The sequence below is a fragment of the Panthera uncia genome, chromosome F1 (genome assembly GCF_023721935.1).
Source record: "Panthera uncia isolate 11264 chromosome F1, Puncia_PCG_1.0, whole genome shotgun sequence".
In the NCBI taxonomy this organism is placed as follows: domain Eukaryota; kingdom Metazoa; phylum Chordata; class Mammalia; order Carnivora; family Felidae; genus Panthera; species Panthera uncia.
The window spans coordinates 6,476,404-6,499,189 of record NC_064813.1 but is presented as its reverse complement, the minus strand read 5'-3'; the positions used below and the strand labels follow the sequence as shown (position 1 = coordinate 6,499,189).

Below are 22,786 nucleotides of genomic sequence, written 5' to 3'. Positions count from 1 at the left end.
CGAGAGCTAAGTGAGTAAGACCACTTTAGTGACCATGAGAAGACAGGAACATGAAAAGACAAAGAAACAGCATGATGTTAACAGTTTTAGGGTGTTGGGTGTTTAGGCTGGATGGTCTAGGCCAACATCTCTGAGAAAGTGACACGTTAAAAAATTCAGCTCTGCTGTATAATTAACTTGACCTGGAACAGATGATGAAAAATATACTCTTGGGAAAAATTTTTTCTTTTAAAGCTCCACCCCCATTTGAAACGTACAGTTAATCCAAAACAATAAATCCACAGCTGTGCTTTTTTTGGGTAATTACCAAGATACTTGCTCTATACTCATGTGAACAAACTTGGTACTGGGAAAATGTCTGTTTTCATGTACTCCTGCTTACTTTGAAATGAGTGCTTCAAATTTTACCTTTATCATCTGCCATATACATTAATTTTTTAAAAAAACAAAGCAAATATTGAGACAAGTATTCAGAAAAACTGTAATTTACAACTTTCACCTAAAATTAAAGTGTGAAAATTCTTTTCACAAAGAAAAAAAAGGAAGATGACATTCCAATATTAATAGTCATATATTCTATATCGGAGTTTATTACATATTTTCAAAAGAAGACTTAGTTTGGAAAAAAAAAAGCTAGTGATTTAATAAGACATTTCTTCATAACAATCATTTTATAAAGTGCTTAAAGAAAATGCTTGAGAAAACAAGCATACATTTCCATAAATTATCTAGGCATTAAAAGTTCTTGCCAAGTTTTCTCTGCCAGTTTATGAAAAATGCAAAGTCTGACTTACTTTCTTTTGCAGAACTGCACAACTTTGCTGTTTTACACCAACAAATCAGTTAAGACCAATTCAGGGGTGGCTGGGTGGCTCAGACAGTTAAGCATCCAACTCTTGATTTCGGCTCAGGTTCTTGAGTTCCAGCCCTGCAACGAGCTCCACACTGTCATTGCTTGGGATTCTCTCTCTCTCCCTCTCTCTCTGCCCCTCCCCTGCTTGTGCTCTCTCTCAAAATAAACAAATTAAAAAAAAAAAGATTCAAATATTTACCAGGTACCTTGTTTGTGCCAGTAACCGTGCTAAGAGCTCACACTCTCAGGGTTCATTTAACTCCCAGAACATACGTGTGAAAATCCTTTTTCCCTTCAAGAAAGCTGAAGTTCAAGGACTCACCCAAGGTCACAAATCTAGTAAACAGGAGCCACCTGGATCCAAACCTGGGCTTTCACATACCAAGGTCTGGGCTTTTCCTCACAACCACAGTCTTCTTCATACTGTCCTCTGGTATATCTTACAATGATGCTAGTGATACCAATTCCCACAAACGCAGATTTTGTGTAAGAATTTGAATATGACTGAAAAGAAATACATATTTTATCTGGTAACATATTCTCTGACACTATCTGAGCCACAAACACTGAAGGTTCATGCAAATTAATCTACCTCTTACCCTCCTGCTTGGCCACCAGTAGGCTCCAAGACTGCCTCCCTCAGACATCTGTAGACAAGAATCAAATGTCAGCTGACTCATCTGGAGGAATGATGCAAATTTAGTAAACAGGGTTCAGCATGGATCAGAAACCTAGAATCTGAAAGAATGGTAAACTATCTCCAGGCTCACTGAACAACAATGATCTGAAAATCTTGGTCAGGTCATGTATCACTAGGAGCAGGAAAAGGTGCACAAAGCAGTTTAACAGACTCTACAGGAGGGGGTGACAGTGGGGAGAAGGCAGTATGAACTGAGGGTCTGTAAGATCCTGAAAGCCAAATATTTGTGATTCACCTTTCCTAATTCAACAGTTTCTTAGTTGACACCAATTCCTCTTGTTTCTGCCATCTGTCTGTAATGAATTTCACAATATCACTGCCTAATGTGCCCTTTAAAAATAGTTCCTGCTCATAACTACTACCGTAATTCAACCACAGGGTCAGGACAACACATGAAAACCATAATCAATCTTCAAACTGCAGAATAAAGAATCTTAGAGTGTGTTAAAAGCAAGGGTATTTTCATATATATCATAAATGTGCTTATTTATTGTGTAACAAAATGTTAATAGCCTATATTTTGCAGTATTTCTTTTCACCTTCATGTAAAATTATAATGCTGATAAGTATCTCTAAAACAGTACTATGCAGTAAAATTGTGCTTATGGAAAGGTTTTAGATCTACGCCATCCAATTTTTTAACCACTAGCCACATGGTAACTATTGAGCACTTGAAATATGAACAGCAAATGCATCTGTGAAAACTTATTTAATATTAATTAATTTAAATTAAAAAAATTTTTTTTAACGTTTATTTATTTTTGAGACAGAGAGAGACAGAGCATGAACGGGGGAGGGTCAGGGAGAGGGAGACACAGAATCTGAAACAGGCTCCAGGCTCCGAGCTGTCAGCACAGAGCCCGACACGGGGCTCGAACTCACGGACCGCGAGATCATGACCCGAGCTGAAGTCGGCCGCTTAACCGACTGAGCCACCCAGGCGCCCCTAATTAATTTAAATTTAAATATTCACATATTGCTAGTGGCTACGCCAGCTTACTCAGCTCTACACAAGGAGGAATCACATGATTATTTACATTAACAGAATAGCTTTAGTTATACCTACAGAATATAAACTCACAGATTAGGCAGACAAAAAAATAACCTATGTTGGAAAGAAAAATTCTGATCTGATTACAACAGCATAAGGAGCTTCACATTTTCATTTATGAAGGTATATAGCATTCATGTAAACAAGCCTATCTCTTGGCCAAAACTTTTCAACCATCATTTCAACTGTTACTCTAAGTCTATTCTTTCATATTATAATTAAATAGACTATAAATGCTTAAAGCAATTACGTTATTGTTTACCAGGATATACGCCATTAAGTATGTAATAGTTCGCTGGAAATATTTTGTGGTGTGAATACTTCTGAGAAAGCAATTCTTTTAAGGGAGGGAATCCCCACGCACAGTTAAAGAGTAATGTCCTACTGACATTTATTTCATTTGGAGAAGAGCTGCTCTCCAAGTTTGAGGATAAAAAGCAGCTATAATAGATTAAAAGATATTGGTATTTTTGTTTGTTTGTTTTTGAGAGAGAGAGCTCACAGAGGGAGGGGGAGGGAAGGGGGAGGGAGAGAGAGAAAGAGAGAGAGAATCCCAAGTAGGCTCCACGCTCAGTGCAGAGACTGACACAAGGTTCAATACCACGACCCTAGGATCATGACCTGAGCTGAAATCAAGAGTCGGACACTCAACAGACTGAGCCACCCAGGTGCCCCAAGATATTGGTATTTTTAAGGACAATGATTCTTAGGAAATAATACTCTGAGTCCAAATGAATATCAGGATACGTGTAAAAAAAAAAAAAAGTTTACCTTGTCTCTCTTCAATCCTACCTTTCTTTCCTCCTCTTTTCAGCCTTTTTTCCCCTTTTCTGCATCTCTGTGTGCCACTGAACACCACAGACATCCTTCCAATCCTTTGACTCTCTTTTTGTGACTAAATGGGCCATAAACAAAACACTGAAGAATACTTTGAAATTTTCACATACACCATATTGCTTTAAAGGTTGGGAGTAACCTTAGAAATAAGAGAGTTTAAGTCTTTTATTTTTTACAAATGAACAAATGAGATTATAAGATTAAAGACTTGTTCAATGTCATATAGCTATAATGCCAAAACTAAAATGGGGATCTAACTCCTTGTACAAAGTACTCTTCTATTCACACCATGTTGACAAAGTGTGTATGTGTGTGTGAATTTACCCTAAGATCAGGAAACAACCTCAAAAGTCATCTGTGACAGAAAATAACTAAGCCATCTGGTTTTTCTGGAGCAGATATCTGATGACAGTATTTATTAAATAAAATGATATATATATTTATTAGTTTATAAAACAAACAGGTTTATACAAATGACTGTCTCAAAAGAAAATAATTTGGTTCCTATCTTCCTGTGACCCCCATTTTTTCCCTGCAGTTTTGCAACTTTTAACAGAAAAATGGTTCCCTATAACTGCAATGGAGAATAAAATCATGTCACACTATTAAAAACCAATCTATGGGATAAATTAGCAAAAGGAAAAATAAACATTAAATTAATTAATGAAAATCCTATTGAGATTTCTATTGTTAATTTAAATTTATTTCTTTAAGTTTATTTATTTATTTTGATGGAGGGAGGGGCAGAGAGAGAGGGAGAGACAGAATTCCAAGCAGGCTCCTCGCTTTTCAGGGCAGAGACAGACACGGGGATGGATCTCACAAAGGGTGAGATCTTGACCTGAGCCGAAACCAAGAGTCAAATGCTTAACCGAATGAGCCACCCAAGAGTCCCTTACTTTTTTAGAGGGAGAGAGAATGCACATGAGCAGGGGAGAGGGGCAGAGGGAGAGAGAGAGAGATAACCTTAAGCAGGCTCCACACTTAGCTTGGAGCCTGATGAAGGGCTCGATCACATAACCCTGGGATCACAACCTGAGCTGAAACTGGGGTTGGACTCAACAGAGTCACCCAGGCGCCCCTCTAATGTTAAATTTTTTATTTGAACCAGTTTACTGTTTCCATTAGATCTTTGAGAATCTAATAAAAAGGTATGATAATCTTGCATTTCATTGATATATATTAATTTCATATTCATTTCTTAGGGGACTTAGATCAGACATTTTCACGTAATCAAATAAAAATATTTAAAATATAAAAAGAAGTAAATAAATTTTGTTCCTATTAAGTGCCTAGAGACTCTGATTAATAAACATTTTAGTTATTCTTCCCTTCTCTGGACATTAGCCCTTATTCTGTCCTTTTTTTTTTTTTTTTTTTTCAATTTTTTTAAATTTACTTTTGACACAGAGAGAGAGACAGAACGTGAGCAGGGGAGAGGCAGACAGAGAGGGAGACACAGAATCTGAAGCAGGCTCCCAGGCTCTGAGCTGTCAGCACAGAGCCTGATGTGGGGCTTGAACCCACAGACTGTGAGATCATGACCTAAGTCGAAGTCAGATGCTCAACCAACTGAGCCACCCAGGCTCAGTCCTTATTTCTGACATTGATATATGTTTGATAAAAGTTTACTTTTGCTTCCTCATCTATGCTGGATCAACACAGGTGTAGCCAAATACTTACACATTTTTAAGAAATGATTTTGATCATTATATTTGAATTCTGTCAAATAGTAATCTTACTTAAAAAAAAAATTTTTTTTTAATGTTTTTTTATTTGTGAGAGAAAGAGAGACAGAGCACAAGAGGGGGAAGGACAGAGAGAGAGGGAGACACAGAATCCAAAGCAGGATCCAGGCTCTAAACTGTCAGCACAGAGCCCAATGTGGGGCTGGAATTCAAAAGCCATGAGATGATGACCTGAACGGAAGTTGGATGCCCAACTGACTGAATTACCCAGGTGCCCCAGTAATCTTACTTTTTAGAGTCATAAGGTATACGTACATATCAGCGAAAAACTCAAATCAGCGAACCAAAAAGTAATTTTGTAACAGAATTCAGTACCCATATTAGTAAATTCAAATTTCCAAGACCAATGCAACTTTTGGATTTTGAACATGATACCCTTAGACAGCAACTCATTTTGGAAAGTAGGTTTACTACTTTTAAAAATGCTATTTCCTGTTAAGAAAACGTCTAATCCAGCTCTTACAAGCAGTTGCTTGTACACACAGCAAAGTTGGAATATAAAATACAAATGCCCACTAGAATCTAAGGATATCTTAGCCTTTCAGAATGCTATGTCCTAAAATTAATGAACTTTTCAAAAAAGGTGTTAATGTATTACTGTATGCTACAAGAGTTTATTTGTTTTAAATGTAAGTTTTTGCATCTGAGAATTTGTTTTTACAAGAGAGTTGTAAAAAATGTGTTTTAAAATGAATTATTAGAAAGCATAAAATTTTGTAGCACCTGGGTGGCTCAGTCGGTTAAGTGTCCAACTCTGGATTTTGGCTCAGGTCATGATCTGACGGTTTGTGAGACTGAGCCCTGTGTCAAGCTCCATGCTGAGCGTGGAGCCTGCTTGAGAATCAATCTCTCTCTCTCTCAAAAATAAATAAAAGAGAAGTGAAATGAAAGAGAGAATAGTTTAAAAAGTAATCTCTCAGAACACTATATATATAAAAATCTAAGGAATGTACCCAAAGCTGAAGTGAGCAAAATTCAAAGCCTTATAAGTATTTTCTACTACACCAGAAAAAATAAAAATAAACTCATCCAACAAACTAATAGAGATTAAAGATTTAAAAACTAATGAATTAAAAACACAAAAATAAAAATGATAAATCAGAAGCTCATTCTTTAAAAAGTATTAAAATCCCTAACAGATATTTTTCTTCATTCATCATAAACATTTGGCTTTGTAATAAAAAGATGTAACCACAGGGGCTCCTAGGTAGCTCAGTCAGTTAAGCATCCTACTCTTGATTTTGGCTCAGGTCATGACCTCACAGTTTGGGAGCTCCACGTTTGGCTCTGTGCTGACAGTAAAGGAGCCTGCTTGAGATTCTCTCTCTCCCCCAGTCTCTCCCTGGCTAACACGCATGCACACACACACATTCTCTCTCTCTCTCTCCCCCAAAACAAATAAATAAACTTAAAAATGCTTAGGTTATGGCAACGGGCATGAATTTTTAAATTTATAAAATAACTACAACTCTGTGTGTCTAAATTTGAAAATCTCAAATAAATAAACTTCTAGGAAAATGAAAATGACATATTGACTAAAATAATAGGTAGGAACTTGAACAGATCTGAAAACACTATCAAAACTAAGATCCCCAAATATACAATGGACTACTACTCAGCCATAAAAAAAGAATGAAATCTTGCCATTTGCAACAATATGCATGGATCTAGATAGAGGGCACAATGCTAAGTGAAATCAGTCAGAGGAAGACAAATACCGTAAGATTTCACTCATTTGTGGAATTTAAGCAACAAAACAAGGAAAAAGAGAGACAAATCAAATAGCAGACTCTTAACTACAGAGAACAAACAGGTGGTTGGGGGGGGGGGAATGGGTGAAGCAGGTGAAGGGGATTAAGAGTGCACTTAAAAATAAGCATACAAGGACAACAAAGTAAATTCTGTTAAAACCAGTATAGTGTAGACAGAACAGTCTGTCTGCTGATAAACAGATATTATAAACCTATGTTATAAAACATGGTAGTAATACAGCAGTGCAGGAATAGGTAGACAGGCAAAAGGAATAAAAGATCCAGAAACAAACCTATGCATACTAAAAGGACATTTCAAATTGTATCAGATAATTAAGAGTTACAGAATAAATGGTACTGGGACAAAAGGTGTGCATGCTCTTGTGTTCTCTCTCCTTCCTCCCTCTCTCCCCCCCACCCCACACACACACCTAAATACGTTTTAGAGAAAATAACACATTTGCACATATTCACATTATAAATTCTGTAAGAATATAGGTATGTATATAATAAAACTGTGTACGATGGTATTACTTCATAAAGGAAAAGAGAAATACCCAAGTTAAAAATCCTTGTTGGGTAAAAATAACGAATTTAAAAAGGAAAATGACAATCTGGGAAAAATATTTACAATGTATATGACTTAATAGAGGAGTTGGTTGTTACAACTATATACAATGATGAACATTACTTTAGAAAAAATGAATTTAAGTAAATTACAAATTTGGTAACATGGACTCCTATACCACCATGAAAAATTGGTCGGAAAGTTTAATCTCATGATAAAATATCACCAGATTAAACCAGAATCAACAAGAATATGTAACAGTGGCATCAGTGGCTAGTGGGATTACAAGAGAATATTCTTCCTGACATAATGATATTTTCTAAATATCTGCAATAGACAAGGATTAGTTTTTTAATATGAAAAATAAAAGCATGAAAAAATAAGGTGACCTTCAATTTGCAATGCACTGTTTATCCAATGAGAAGTGTTTATGGAATAACCAGAGCAAATAATAATACATAGCGTCCTCGAGATAGATATTTTGAAGTTACAGTCCAATTGCCTTGAAGTCTTTATCGCTTAAGACTATTGCTGAAAGTCCTCCAACTGCAATGTTCCTTTTTCACCAAAATAAGTATTTTATACTTTATATCAAGTATGCTCATTTTCCCTGTCCACTGTCTCCTCAATTCAGCTTCTAGCTGGCTGCCTCAAAGACCCCTAACAATTTGTACGATTTGAACTTGTACTTTACTCTTCCATGGGAGATGTGACAAACCCTTAGCTGGCAAAACGCCTTCCAGAAAAGAAGCCAGTGAGAAGAGAAAATGTTCCTTGTGGGCCTGGAAACAAGAAAGCTGGCCTGCTTACTTTTATCGACTTCATTCTCATGTAGACACTGTGCCTAGAACTGAAGGATGAGCATAGGACTTGGGGGAAAAGTCATTCTCTCAAAGCCTCTTTCCCACATCATGTCTCTCTCCACTTCTAAGAACATTAAAATAATGTGCAAAACTGCCTAATGGGGATGAAATGAAGTAGTACAAAACTATTCCTACAGTGTCTGATTGAAAAAAATGTTTCTATTCCTCACCCCTAACAAGATATCTCTTCACGTGAAACACCACCAAGTGGTGCCACATTTGGGGCAATGGGAGGAGATTCCTACCTACGACCATCCCTTTCATTTGCTTTATTTACATCTACCTCATTTGTTTCTCAAAATAAACCTCCGAGGTAGATGGACTACCACTAGTGTTATTTTTACAGAGGAAGAAACCAAACTTCTGAAATTAAGTGACATGTTCAAGATCACACAGGTAGTGACTCTGAATCAATCCTGACTGCAAATTCTTCTCACTGAACAGTGCTGTCTCTCCTGTTCAAACCTCAGTAGCAGCAGCAACCACATCCATCCATCTAAGACACAGCAGGGACCTACTTACACATAAAACTTTGTTCAGGGCTTTAGATTTAGTAGTTTCTGGGGAATAGTTGTGAATATCCCCATCAAAAACTAGTTAGAGTAAGGAGAGGTCTAACAAAATCTTCTCACAGACAGTTTAGAAGGAGTGTTCAGGTGATCAAAGGCAGTATAGAGTGAACATCCCTATCTCTACAAATACTTCTTTTACTTGGCTTCTGGGACAGCACACTCTTATCTCACTGGCAACTTCTTCTCAATCCTTCTGGGGAACTCAGTCTCTCTTGCTAAGCTTTCACTATTGAAGAGTAGCAGGTCTCAATTCTTGGACCTCTTCTCAAACTAAGTGATTGTAAGTGATGTCTTACAATCCTATGGCTTTAAATATAGTCTACTGGTGATGCTTAAGATTTGAATATCTTCAGTCTGAACTTCTCTGAATTCCAGACTCATATACTCCACTGTCTACCTGATAGCTCCACTTGGATGTTGGTTTTTTTTTTTTTAATTTTTTTTTTAACGTTTTATTTATTTTTGAGACAGAGAGAGACAGAGCATGAATGGGGGAGGGGCAGAGAGAGAGGGAGACACAGAATCGGAAGCAGGCTCCAGGCTCTGAGCCATCAGCCCAGAGCCTGACGCGGGGCTCAAACTCACGGACCGCGAGATCGTGACCTGAGCTGAAGTCGGCCGCTTAACCGACTGCGCCACCCAGGCGCCCCTCCACTTGGATGTTTAACAGACATTTTAAACAACATGAAAAAAACTCACAACCTTGCAACTTTCACTATCTCCACCATTATCACTCTAGTCAAAACCATTAACATCTTAGTATGGATTACTCCAAATGTCTCTTAGCTCATCCCCCTGTTCCCATTCTTTTCCCCTCCAGTCTTCTACACAAAACAGTCAGAACCACATTTTAAAAATGTAACACAATTATTTTGTTATTCCCCTGCTCAAAACCCTGCAATGAACTCCCAAAGCACTTGAAATAAATCAAACCATGCAATCTCTATCCAGCCTCATTTCCTCCTATTCTTCCTTCCTCTTGCTCAGTCACTTTCACCAGTGGTATCTATATTCACCAAATTCACCCATCCCTGCTGTCTCAGGACCACTGCACAGTCCAACCACACACCTCCATGGCATACTTCCTGACCTAACACAAGTCTCTGTCAAACATCACCTCCTCAGAGAGCAGTATTCCTTAACCACTCCTAAAACGGGAAGCTCTCAAGGTACAGAATATTGTCTGAAGAGGTTGTCTTTGGTGTAAAAGAGGGGAAGCAGATTAAGAATATACATTATATTTGCTTAAACTGAAAAAGAAATCCACCGGAATTATACACAAGAAATAATAAAAAGTTATCTACTGGATTAGAGTAAGTGGTAACTCAGCAGGCAAGTTGAGGGATATGAGGATTTTTCACATTATTTGTTTTTAGAAGTTTGATTTTTTTTGGAACCATTTGAATGTTCTATTTGAGTGACTACTTAAAAATAAATGAAAGATAGCAGTCCTCCATCACAGTCTATCCCTTTACTCTGAATTTTCTTCATAACACCTATGCTTACTTGACTTGCCATTATACAATTATCTGTATCACCCCACAGACTGTAAGCTTTACCCAGTACTGGAGAATATAATGGTTTTCCCCTTAACTAAAAACAAACAAAAAACCATGCAAATGGCTTTCATTATCTTTGTGTTGTCTCTTTTCTTAAGCATATTTTATTTATGCTACATTTATTCTATTTATAAATCCGCACAGCTTTGTCCTTGGCTATATCCAGTACACGGCCAGGATGAAGACATAAGAGGGCTGGTATGTTAAATTTATAAATGTCTAAAAGGCAGGAAGGGAAGCTAATCCCTTGGATGACAGAATCATGATTCAATAAGATCTCAACAAGTTTTAACTATGGCTACATTCAAGGAGACGATACTTGAAAGGGTTAAACAGTGCTTCAAAAAATCATCTACAGAATGGGAGAAATCTTAACATAGAAAAGACACTAGCTTATGATGACTGCATCAGTGGTTTCCAAACAGATTTTTCAAAAAACAAAATGAAAAACAATATTAAGGTTGCCAACTTTTCATTGTTCATTTAAGAACCAAACCAATACAAAAAACCCAAGGCAAATATTAAAAGAAACTTACTACACATTATCATTTCATAAAGAAAGGTCATTTTAACATTAAAAAAGTAGAAATACAGAATCTCAAATAATCTTTTGAATTGTATAAATATAACTTGAAAAGCCATATAACATTTCCTTCTCTTTTTTTGCTTAGAAGTAGCAAAGGTTATTAAACAGTTAACACAATTTTAGACTGTAAACACAAGCGTATAGCTTGAATTAAAGAAAGGGATAATTTCACTACACTGTTTTTAGACCATAGCTGGAGAACTAAATATAAAAAGATCGGAACAAAAAGAACAGCATCAACAAAACTGAATGTAGTTGACAGAGATGAGAAAGGTAGAGGGAACAGCATCACATGAAGTTGTTAGGGTCGTAGTATTTAACAAGAAAAGAGAAGACCTGGTAGAGAAAAACCTTACTGTGGCCTACACTTAAGACAAAACTACAACCAATGGGGAGAAGTTACACAGGAAAGCAGATACCGGCTCTAATTAAGACCTTCCTATTACTCTTTCCAAAAGCTAAATGAGACATCCTATGCCTCATTGTTCGTGGAAGTGTTGTTCTTGGAGAAGCTGACTCAATAAAAGTCTCAGAGATATTTGTAGTAAGAGGTACACTGTACCAGATGACTCTAAAGTCTCCTCTAATTCTAAAAATTTGTGAATCAGAAAAGAGTAAATTTTGCTTTTTTAATTTACCAAAAAGAATGAGTGGAAATCTAGGCTTTTGTTAAAAAGACATAGGTTCAGTTATAGGCTCTACCACTTAGTAATGTGTGACACAGAGGCAAAATTATCACTAACTCTGGGTTTCAAATATTCTCAGATTTAAATGTGTAAAATTATACCTTATGTACAAGACTCTTGCATTAATTACATACACATACACACACCTGCCGCCTGGCAGTTAGTAGGTCTCAATACATGGTAGGTTGTTGTCATTTATTCAACAAATATCATGTCCCAAAGGGTAATGTCTTCTACATTATTTCTTACTGATATACTCAAATAATGACTTATTCTCTGCTATGTTTCATATTCTGTTTCTCAAACCTAAGCAATGCACGCTTGAGATTCTTTCCACTGCCATGTCCTGTACAATCCCTATATGGATTGAAGTAATTTTTGTAAGGTTTTCTTTAGCTTTGCTTTTGTTTGTTTCCTCTCTACCTTTGTTTGACATAAAAGAGGGCTTTATCATTGGTATACATTGACCATATCATTCATTTTAGCCAAAACATTTTTTTACAAAATAGATATACTGTTGCATAATCATTTCAGCTAGACTATATATCTACCTAGTTTAATCAACTCTACTACCAAACAGATGTCTTCTTATTCTTTTGTATTGCCCACAGCGACTAACTCATTGCTGAGCACTTCCCTCAAGAAATATTTGAGTCAATAAATTAAATCCCACTTCAACAAGGGTAGTTGATTACTAGAAATCTTGGTTATTAACCGAAGTTTATGAAATAAAGATGGTCTGAGGTTTCTCTCCATAAGAAACTCATTATTCTTACTGAAACACATCAACACATGATGTTCTCAATATTACCTACCCACCAAGGATTTTTCAGATGGCATCTAATTGCTCTTTTGTTATACTTACACTTCCATAATAATTTGTAACTGTACAGATATTTTAGCTGGCAATTTAGTACACTGCTGTCTGTTAAGTATTTATTAGGACACTCCTTGAAACCCCAATGTTCATGATAGAGAACAAAATCATTCATTTGAGAAAATCATTCATTAATTAAAATAGTAAAAATTATTTTACAGGAGAATTTTGTTGAATAAAAAAACATGTTAACAAGGTTAAACATACAGTGCTGAGTACTAGATGAGTGATATCTGATTGCTATCAGATGCAACAATAAAACTAGTTTTTTCTTCAGTGATAAAAGGAAACAGATACTTGAAATAAAGAAAATAGATCACTAAGCATAGGATTTTTAAATACACTTCCATATCTGCATCAATGGGCATAATGTATAATTTTGTAGCATAAATTTCATTATTTTAATGCTAAGATAGAAAACACAGATGGTTATTTATTTCCATACAAAGTAACTGACAACAGCGAACTTTACCAGTAAAATACATTTAAAGTTTGACTTAATATAATTCCCCGTGCTGCATTTAACAATAGATTACTTTTAAGTAATCTAAAATTTAAAAGGCATATTACTAAATTCTTTTTTAAAAGTCTGTTGAAATGCAATGTAAAATTTAAAAGTTTATAAAGCAAAAAAGCACTTTGTGTGAAAACCAGCTCAATGAAAACACATAAATTTAATTTTGATTAAAAAGTTCAACAAAGATTTTTTCTCAAAAGGCAAGTTGCAAATAATATAATTCATTAATAGAAGGGAAAAAAGAACTTCACAGGTTCTTGTTACCTGGCAATTTTATTTTTAACAGCTTACAGAGTTGATCACGCTATCAACTAATACTGAATGTTAGGAAATGCTATTAAAATATGGTTACTAACAAGTAGTAGGGAAAAGCTTCCAAGAGTTTGTTTTTATGAAAACCCCCTGGTAGGGCATCTTTCCTTACATCATAAGTTAATTTATAAAACTAAAGCTCCACTTCAGCAGAATTACTATTTTTACATCACAAAGAAAAGGACAAGATTAATACAAACTAGGGTATCAATGAACTTGATTGTCAAAGACAACTCAAGGAGCTGTAGAGAAGCTCTCCACAAATTTTCACAGGGTAGGCAGACTAAGGGACAAAACTGAAAGAGCACTCTGCAGGCACAGATCTTGGTTTGGCTCTGCCCTTTCATTAGCAGTTAGGCTCGGACAGACAAATCAGTGAACTTCCCAAGTTTTAGGGTCCTCCTCTGTGTCAAGTGCACTTAGATTGAGTTTTAAAACATCAAAATTCTACCGTATCTACGAAGTTAGGAAGGATGAAAAACAGCCCTGGTTTTAGTTTTTCAAAAATAACGGCAGAAAAATACAAAATTATTTGTCCCTTGCAATGTAGTATTTCCAGAGCTGAATTACTAAATTTCTGAAGCATGTCCAGCTAGGGTTGTATCATTGAAGATTTAGATAGAGTACTCACAATGTAAGACTCTCCTCTCCCATTATTCCTCCACCTGCTCCTCCCCATCCTGCTTCATTCTTTCTTCCCCTGGTTTTAACGCCAGCAAACGGTTGTAAGCAATGAAAGCTTAAGATCAAATCATTTTAAAAGATGCATTTTCAATCACCTATCATCTGCCTCACTACATTTTTCCCAAACGAGTGAATTTTCATTAAGGGAATAAAAGTATTTATCAACAAAACCAGGAACAGAAAGGTAGCAGGCCTATTTTTTGTCTTGACTGCTCAAAAAACAAAACGGAAAGATGAAGCCTCATCTATTCCCTTAAGAACGTGAATGCGTTACCCACCCATCGAAAAAACAATTCTGCTGGTTCATTTCCCTGCTACACAACAGCCTCGTCGTCAGGCCCTTTCTAAGTCCACTCTTCCTCGCCATCTGGTAATTTTATATTTATCACCTTGGCAATACTTGGACAGGCACCGTCCCTGTCTTCCAGGGGCTTATATTCTTCAAATAAATAAAACTCTGCTAAACACCATCCCCCCCCCCCAAAAAAAAACCCCAGAGTTTTTATAACTTAGGATACAAATCCCACGTCTTCCCGCCCTGTGTTATGCATAAAATGACGGGAAGCATACCCAAACCCCACATTTGAATCTTAGGACAATGAAGCCGACAGGAAGCCACTCTCTCCTCCCCCGGGTTTACTACAGAGCCAGAGCCAGAGCCAGCGCGGGTGCAGTCGCCTGGCAGGGTGCGTGACTCCACGTCTTCCACGCCCTCCAGCCGCGTCCGGAGGGCTCCTCGCCTGACCTCCCCCAAACCGCCCCACATCGCCAGACCAACCTCACAGAAAAGGCCGGCACTGTTAGCTGCTCGGATCGGGGCGGGGGGGAAAAATCCCTGCCCCGGCGGCAGCACAGCCATTCCCTCCGATGCTCCGCCCGCAACCCTAGCAAACTGCTACGACGCAGGGGCGAGGGCTGCACAAAGCCGAGAGAGGGCTGAAAACGATTCAAGACGTCCTCGGGAAGAGGCGGCGGCCGCGGGCCCGGAGGGACGGCGGGTGGGGCTGGGGGCAGGGTGGGGGAGGGGAGGGGAAGGGAGGGGGTGGCGGCGCCGTGCGGAGCCGCGGGGAAGCAACCCCGGCCGCCGCGGGCCGCGCCCCGAGCTCCCGCTGCAAACCCCGGAGGATGTGGGGAAACGGCGGCGGCGGCATCGGCAGCGCCTCAGCCGAGCCGCTGAGCGCATCACTTACCCCTCACCGCTGAGAGAGGGACCGGACGGGGGAGGCGGGGCGCGTCGCGTCCCGTGAGTCTCTCGCACGCCGTCCTCCCCCCACCCCGTCGTCGTCGTCGCCGCTGTCGTCGTCGTCGCTGCCGCTGCGGTCGAGTTCCCGGCCCTGAGCTCCGCTGGGCAATAACGTTATTCCACACACGCCCCACACATAGCGGTAACGGCAGAGAGCGGCCGCCCAGTGCGCAGGCGCCTGGGGAAAGGGCGAGGAGCCCGGCCCTATCCCCTCCTCCGGCCGTCCCAACGATCTCTTACTGCGCAGGCGCCAAACGCAGACAATGAAAAGGGGCTGTGTGGAGGGTCTCACCCAAAGGCTTCTCCAGCTGCCTACTGCGCAGGCGTGCTCCAAAAAAACCAGCTTGAACAATGAAGAGGACCCTGGTGTAAGGCCGGGACCGCAACTAAAAAGGACTACAGTTCCCAGAGGGCAGTGCGCCAACTCCAAGTGGAGGTCGGGTTGCGGGGCATGCTAGGAATTGTAGTGTCAGCCGCTTTCACAATCTAGGCTGTTTCGAAGATATAAAGCTTCTTTTTCTTGAGAATGTATTTGGCCATTTTGGCAGATGTCGCGGCTGAAGGGTGTAGAACTTGTTATTTGTGTCCTTGAGAAATTTCAAGGACCAACTGCAAGCCAGCAAATTTAGAAGAGTCAAGACCTTCAGTGAGCTCTTTCTGTCGATTGGGTGATCCAAACAGCAGGATGGGATAAAGGCAGGACTGAGCCAGGCTGGGCTACAGAAAAAGGGCGGAGCCTCCAGGCAGTCTCTTGGCAACCGGATCTGGCTGCCAAACCGCCAAACCTTGAGGCGCAATGACCTCTGGGAATTGTAGTTCAGTTGGAAGGGCCTTTTAGGAGCCTCGTGACTGCAGGCCCGCAGTCTGCGGACTACAACTCCCGAAATCAACCATGAGGGCGAATGGGTGGGAAGGGCCCCCAGCGAGCTCAGACCGGGATTCCATGCTCCCCAGTGACAGCAGCGGCAGGAAGCTGGCGGGTGCTACTCCGGCGCCAAGGCCTCTGGTTCCCCGAAGGGCGACATCGGACATTTCCCTACGTAACTCCCATCTCTGGGCCCCGAGTCTGTGCATGGCGAAGTCCCCGGAGAACTCTACCCTGGAGGAGATTCTAGGGCAGTATCAACGGAGTCTCCGGGGTGAGTTGCGCCGAACCTCTGCGCCCTAGCCCCTTGGTACCAGGCCCTACTGGGCGGGAGCTGGCCCAGGTGCATTTCCTGACACCTTGGATTGGCCCCAGCCAATATGCAGAGGAAGATGGATGTTGCTGTGATCCTTGAGGGAAGATGAAGTCGTTTGTGTTTGTTTTTACAGTTAAGCAGTGTTGTTTCCCTTGATTCCCATAGTTACCTGGACCAACTCCCTGAGCTTGACTTAGCATCTTTCTCACCCAAGTCCAGCAGAACCTCTTGGGTGGCTCTATTCCAAACTTGTCCAGTTCCCATGCTTTGCTCTTTAATCCAGTAAATTCCTTATTCACATTTTTTACACATTCCAACTGTAGTGCAATGGGTTGAATGTGATTTTTCGGACCAAGAAAAAGGAAATACTAATTATTTTAATCAGAACAGTTTCTATTTAGTGGTCTAAACTATTTACATACATCAAGTCATTTAAAACTTAACAACTTGATGAATACCCCTCTTTTACACATGGGGAAATCTAGGTGCAAAGAGATTCAGTTCGTCCAAAGTCCACATAACTGGTTAGTGGCTAAGCCAGATATTAAATTCAGTCAGGACTGGCTCCCTTAAAAGCTTTTTTTTTTCTTTATTAATCATGTCACAATTACTATTACTGAAACCTTGCTTAGTTAATTCAGGTTTTCTTAGTATGGTACCCTGTGAGTGAGTCTTTATAGAAATGATGTTCTTACTTGTAGATAGCTCTATCATCATGGGCATCATATATGCCATCTGGAAACCTCAGTTCTGTTATTTTAAAGTAGAAGTTATGGTATTGTCTACAGGGTTATTGTGAGGAGCAAATGAAATAATCCACGTAAAGCAGTGATTTTCAGCCTTTTTCTTTTTTACTGTTACACAGATATGACATATACATGTAAAAGTTTCATTGAAGAATATTCTACTAAATGTAATACATTCCACTTATTCTTTTGCATTTTCTTAACACTCTAGACCATGACCGATAGTTTTAAAAAGTTAAAGTGTTTAGAACAATGAGTCATTTAACAATTCAGTGCCTACTATATGTAAGGCATACTAGCGATGGGGATACAATAAAGAAGTAGACAGAGTCCCTGTCCCCATGGAGCCTCTGGATTAGTGGGAGGAAAAAACAATAAATAAAATAATGACAGATTACTATGACAGAGAATAAGGGTAAAAATCACTGCTTGGCACATAAGCACTCATTAAATGTCAGCTGCTATTTATAATTGGGACTTGCAGCAAAGTGAAGATTTTTCGAAGACACTAGAAAGTTTACCTTCTAGTAACTCTAGATTTTGTAAGGGTTATTATGTATTGTTTCCATCTGTCAACGTGTTACAAACTGTCAATATTCTTCATGCTCAAACTGCATGAGTAAAATAATTGGTCTTGATGAGTGTTTTCATCAGCCTACTGGTATTTCAAGAGCTGTTAGATACAGAAATAACTACTTTTAACTTCTCATTTGAAAGCAAGAAAAGTACTGTGCACAATGATAATGAGTGATTTTTTGAGGTTGGTGAAAACAATTTGTTTTCTGTTATAAGTTTCTGCTAATGCTGCTCTTCCTCTTGCCTTATTTTGAACCTTTATGTAAGCATTGGGGGCTTAATTTTAGGCATTTTAATGCAATAAAGTTAATTTCAAACTAATACTGCTTTCAGTAATTATATAGAGTGGAGAGTTTTCATTCAAAGATGATACATTTAGAGATAAATTATAAATGTAGTGTGATAGTAAAGAACATTTATAATCAGAAGCAAACATAAAGAAGAGAAAAAAGTTAAAGGTTTTTTTTAAGTGATGGTTTTAACAACAAATCAGGAAATGGATCCTGAAATTTTTCCTGGGTTTTCATGACTTATTTTATTATTTATTTAGTAGCATTTTAACTTTTATGTTTATTTGGTTTATATAACAGCTTATGGGGGCACCTGGGTGTCTCAGACAGTTAAGTGTCCGACTCTTGATTTTGGCTCAAGTCATCATCTCACAGCCCTGTGTTGGGCTCTCTGCTGACAGCACAGTGCCTACTTGGGATTCTCTCTCTCTGTCTCTTTCTGCTCCCACCCCCTAAATAAATAAACTTTAAAAAAATTATAGCACATGGAAAGAAACAACCAATCCTGAGTTAAAACACATATAGAAGTTCTTTGCTTCACACATATAAAAATTCGTGCTTCTGAATAAACAAAGTACAGTGGCATTATTTTACACGTGGAACTTCATTATTTTCAGTGTTTGTGCTTAATAACTTGAGAATTCTGTTACTATACAATCAGATAAAAGGTAATTTTAAGTACTTCTGTCTTATTTTGTTTTGGTTTTCTTGCTTTGTTTGTCTTTGTTTATCTGCTATTATGTCCCCAAAATGTTTTGCCTTGTTTGTGCTTAAAGAAAGGCTCATAAGCATTCTTGGTCCTTCCTCACATGTTATTTCTCTGGTTCCTAAATAACTGTACATGTAATCGTTATTAATACCCATTCAATTATATTCAGCCAGGAAGTAGCTATATAAAAACGCAAAATGCTTTCACAATTTTCTATGATAATCCCTCATTTTCATAGCTTTTCCTCAGTTCTTTGCTTTAAATGTAATTTTAGGGACTATTATAGTATATTAAGAATTTGAAGTTCTCATTTGAAAGGCAGAGTCAACCTGCTTTCTTTCTTATGAATCTTGAGTGGGATTCTTGCCTGTCCTTGACCTGTGATCTTAGAGCAGCCATGGAAGGAGGGAACCTGTTTGCAGACTCCACACTCCCCTCATCCTTTTCCTTAGGCTTCCCAGATGTGACCCCTCTTTATCCTCTCTGAAGGGATCTCTGGCTTTGGCTTGTCTGTCTGTGCCGCCACTGCAAGAAGTTAGAGAGATTTAGTGACTGTCCTTCAAAGTAAGCATTCTGACAGAAAAACTAGAAGGCCTCATTACCCCTCAGATCTGTAATATGATTGCTTCACAGTAGGTGATCTGAAAGTCTCCAGAGTGGGGAAAAGTGGACATATCCCATGTACCCTGAGAATCACAGAGCTTAATACAGAAGTGAAAGTGACTTGGGAGGTCACCTGGCAGTATGGCTAGGTGTTCATCCCCTTTGTGGTTAATATAGGCAGCTAGCATTCAAGACCTACAGAAGGACTGAGGATTGTCTTGGGAACTGCGGAGAGTAGCATATAGCTCTTCTCTCACTGAAATCTGATTGAAATCTCTCATTGTACAAGGCCACAAGATATAAAATAACTAGTATGTAGCCAAGAAAGGGTCAGAAAAACCAATTTAACAGGGAATCCAGGCTGTTTTCAGTCCTGTACCCTGAATGTAGTGCTATGGTAATGGAAAGAAGGAGAGAACTTGTTAGAAGAGCAGTGTCCCAGCCTTAATAACACAATGATGTCTAGTCCATTGCTGCAGTGTTAGCTGTGGGTACAGTTGTGTCAACAGCACTGCGTTCATGACTCACCTATTCACGTAGGTCCTGACCACCTTTGGTTAGGTGAGCATAAAGAAATATGGAACAAACTTGAACTGTGACAAGAATACAACATTTTGCATATTTTAGCCATTAACCAGCATTTTAGATACTGGTTCCTCATTTTCTTTCAACATGGTGGCATTCTGGGTTCTAGATTGAGTTTGCATAAGAGTATAGTGGAGTCAGAGGAGAATGTGGAAGCAGGAGCCGGGTCACTGAAATCTTACTATGGTTTTGCCAATAACTATCGGTGTCACCTGAGGCAGTCAGTAAACTGTTCTTGGATTCTTGTTTCCTCGTCAGTAAAGTGAAACATTTGGACGAGGTGGCAGAATTACTGCCTTTAGGACCCAAGCAGGTGACAAAATGTGTGATGGACTCGTGGAAGACACTAGGGAATGGTGAGGCTTATGGCCAAATTGGGCAGCTTATGCTTTTTTCTAAAAACATTGGAATTTCTTTTCCTTTTCTTCTCCCTTCCACACTGTGCTGGCCAAGCAGAACACATCTGAGAGCCGGTTCCTCCTCCAGGCACTTCTCTCAGACTCCTGGGGTTCTAACATCCCTTCCATCAACACTGATTGGCCCCATGCGCATGATAAAAGGTTATGTGTCTCTCTTATAAAAATGAGAGCTAGAGTGGAACTAGGCCCATAGAACATGAGAAGTTGAATATGGGAAGAAAATACATAATTTGAGGGGGAGGGTGATTCTTTTCTCTGTAAATTGATCTAGTTTGAGAAAACTGAAGATAACATTGATATTCTATGTTTTACTTATATGTATGATTGGCACATCCCCACAGATTCTATAATTTTTTTTTTTTCCTTCCAGGGAAGGGCTCACATCTGTAGAAGGCCTGTGTTAATCTTAACTTGCCAATACTTTGGTCACTGAATTAGCCAGCTGTGATATCATCTGGACCTTGCACAAACTTAACATGTGTGGAACTTAAGTCAAGTTCTTCCTTTTCTCAGTTTTACTCATGAAACTTATATTTCTTCTTTTTGTTTTTGCTTTTCTTAACTGTTTTCTGCATATTTTTATATTCTTTGCCATGTTTGCTGTATATATGCTGTCTCGCTCCCTCTCTCTCTCTCTCTCTCTCTCTCCACAGCTAGTGTTTGATTATTTGTTTGCTTTACTATCAGCCTCATTGAGACCAATGTAATAAAGGCCCCAGAAACATTCATTACGAATGGAAAAATTATTCTGGTATTTCACTGCAGACTGAAACAGCTCTCTTTTCTCAAAATTAGAGGCATGGAATGGTTTGGCTAGTAATAAGTAAGGATTGGTAATGCAAATGAAATTTGTAAACATTTGAGTTTCTTTTTGGGGCTGATAAAATTTAAATTAAATGTATTCATTTTTTTGTTTTATGTGCTCTAATGGCTTTTCTTTTTTAAAAATTTTTTTTTTTAACGTTTATTTTTGGGACAGAGAGAGACAGAGCATGAACGGGGGAGGGGCAGAGAGAGAGGAAGACACAGAATCGGAAGCAGGCTCCAGGCTCTGAGCCATCAGCCCAGAGCCAGACACGGGGCTCGAACTCACGGACCAAGAGATCGTGACCTGAGCTGAAGTCAGACGCTTAACCGACTGAGCCACCCAGGCGCCCCTCTAATGGCTTTTCTTAACACTTTTAACTTTTATGACCATTTCTTCTACCACAATAACAAAAGCCAGTATCTCATCCATACTACTGATGAGATAAAATAGGCAAAAGACGGGACTTAGAAGCCAAAAAAGAAAAGCCAGCAAAAACCTGTTTTACAAGTAAAGAGTCATCCCTGGAATTATCTAGAACCAAAACAATGCTGAGCGTTATGAAATTGTACGGGCATTTTCACATGTTCTTGGTCAGAAAAAGAGATTAAGTTACTCTCAAACTATTGAGAAACTGAGAATAATTATATTTTCTCTTGGGATGTTTACAAACTTATGCTCTGATCACTTCCCCAGTGTGTGCTGAGGTTTTCTACCTTTTCATTTAGTGATAGTCCTGTCAAGGTCAAACGGTAGAGAAAGTAGCTTGAAATGTACTTGGGTACTTGCCAAAGCAACCTTGATGGGGAGGAGGGTCTTCTTCAAAGCCCACTAGAATATTTACAGGAATGATCACCCAAGGTGGCTCTGAAAAATGGCTCTGAGGTGTAACTATTGCTTCATGTGTTAAGTCTTGAAACAATATGAAGCTAAAACACGAATTACAAGTTCTCAGTTATAGTAGGTATAACGCTTTCTCCTGACACCTGGATCAGAGGTGCCCCATCGTGGCTGTGATAGATTGTAGGTTGTGCACTGTCCACCACCACTACTGTGGCTGAATTGCTCACTGTCCTGCCCATTTTTCATTAACAGGTGACTGTAGTTACCATGTCGTAATGTGGGAAGTCTCTCCTCGGAACTGAACAGTGGCTATCCTGTTTTATTGCTCTAAACCACTGGTCCTCAACCAGGGGTGATTTTTTCCACCCAGGGGACATTTGGTAATGGATGGAGACATTTTTGGTTGTCACACCTGGTGGTGGTTGGGGGGTTAATTTCGACTGGCAGCTGGTGGGTAGAGGTCAGGGAGACTGCTAAGTATGCACAACACAGGCCCTTACAACAGAGAGGTATCAGGTGCAGACGTCAGAAGTGCCGGGTTGAGATACTGTGACCTAGAAGTAGCAAGGCCTTGCTCTTAGCCTTTGTTCCTCGAGAATCATTCTTTTTTTTTTTTTTTTTA

General features: G+C 39.1%; 2 protein-coding genes across 18 annotated transcripts in view; one reads left to right on the top strand and one right to left on the bottom strand.

The window, feature by feature from the left end:
- Positions 1-15,593, bottom strand: part of CEP170 (centrosomal protein 170) — a 124,630-nt gene extending 109,037 nt beyond the window's left edge. For 5 of the 14 annotated variants that reach the window (XM_049633822.1, XM_049633826.1, XM_049633828.1 and 2 more), the window contains exon 1: positions 15,355-15,587. The gene's annotated coding sequence lies outside the window, so the exon portion shown is untranslated. Of the gene's footprint in view, positions 1-15,354 lie in introns of all 14 variants that reach the window. The other 9 variants (XM_049633824.1, XM_049633829.1, XM_049633834.1 and 6 more) reach the window with 5 other exon arrangements.
- A 532-nt stretch (positions 15,594-16,125) lies between these two features.
- SDCCAG8 (SHH signaling and ciliogenesis regulator SDCCAG8) overlaps positions 16,126-22,786 on the top strand; it is a 253,018-nt gene continuing 246,357 nt past the window's right edge. For all 4 annotated transcript variants that reach the window (XM_049633839.1, XM_049633837.1, XM_049633838.1 and 1 more), the window contains exon 1: positions 16,126-16,546. In XM_049633839.1, coding sequence (XP_049489796.1) covers positions 16,300-16,546 — 247 coding nt within the window. In that variant the 5' untranslated portion in view covers positions 16,126-16,299. The remainder of the gene's footprint in view (positions 16,547-22,786) is intronic.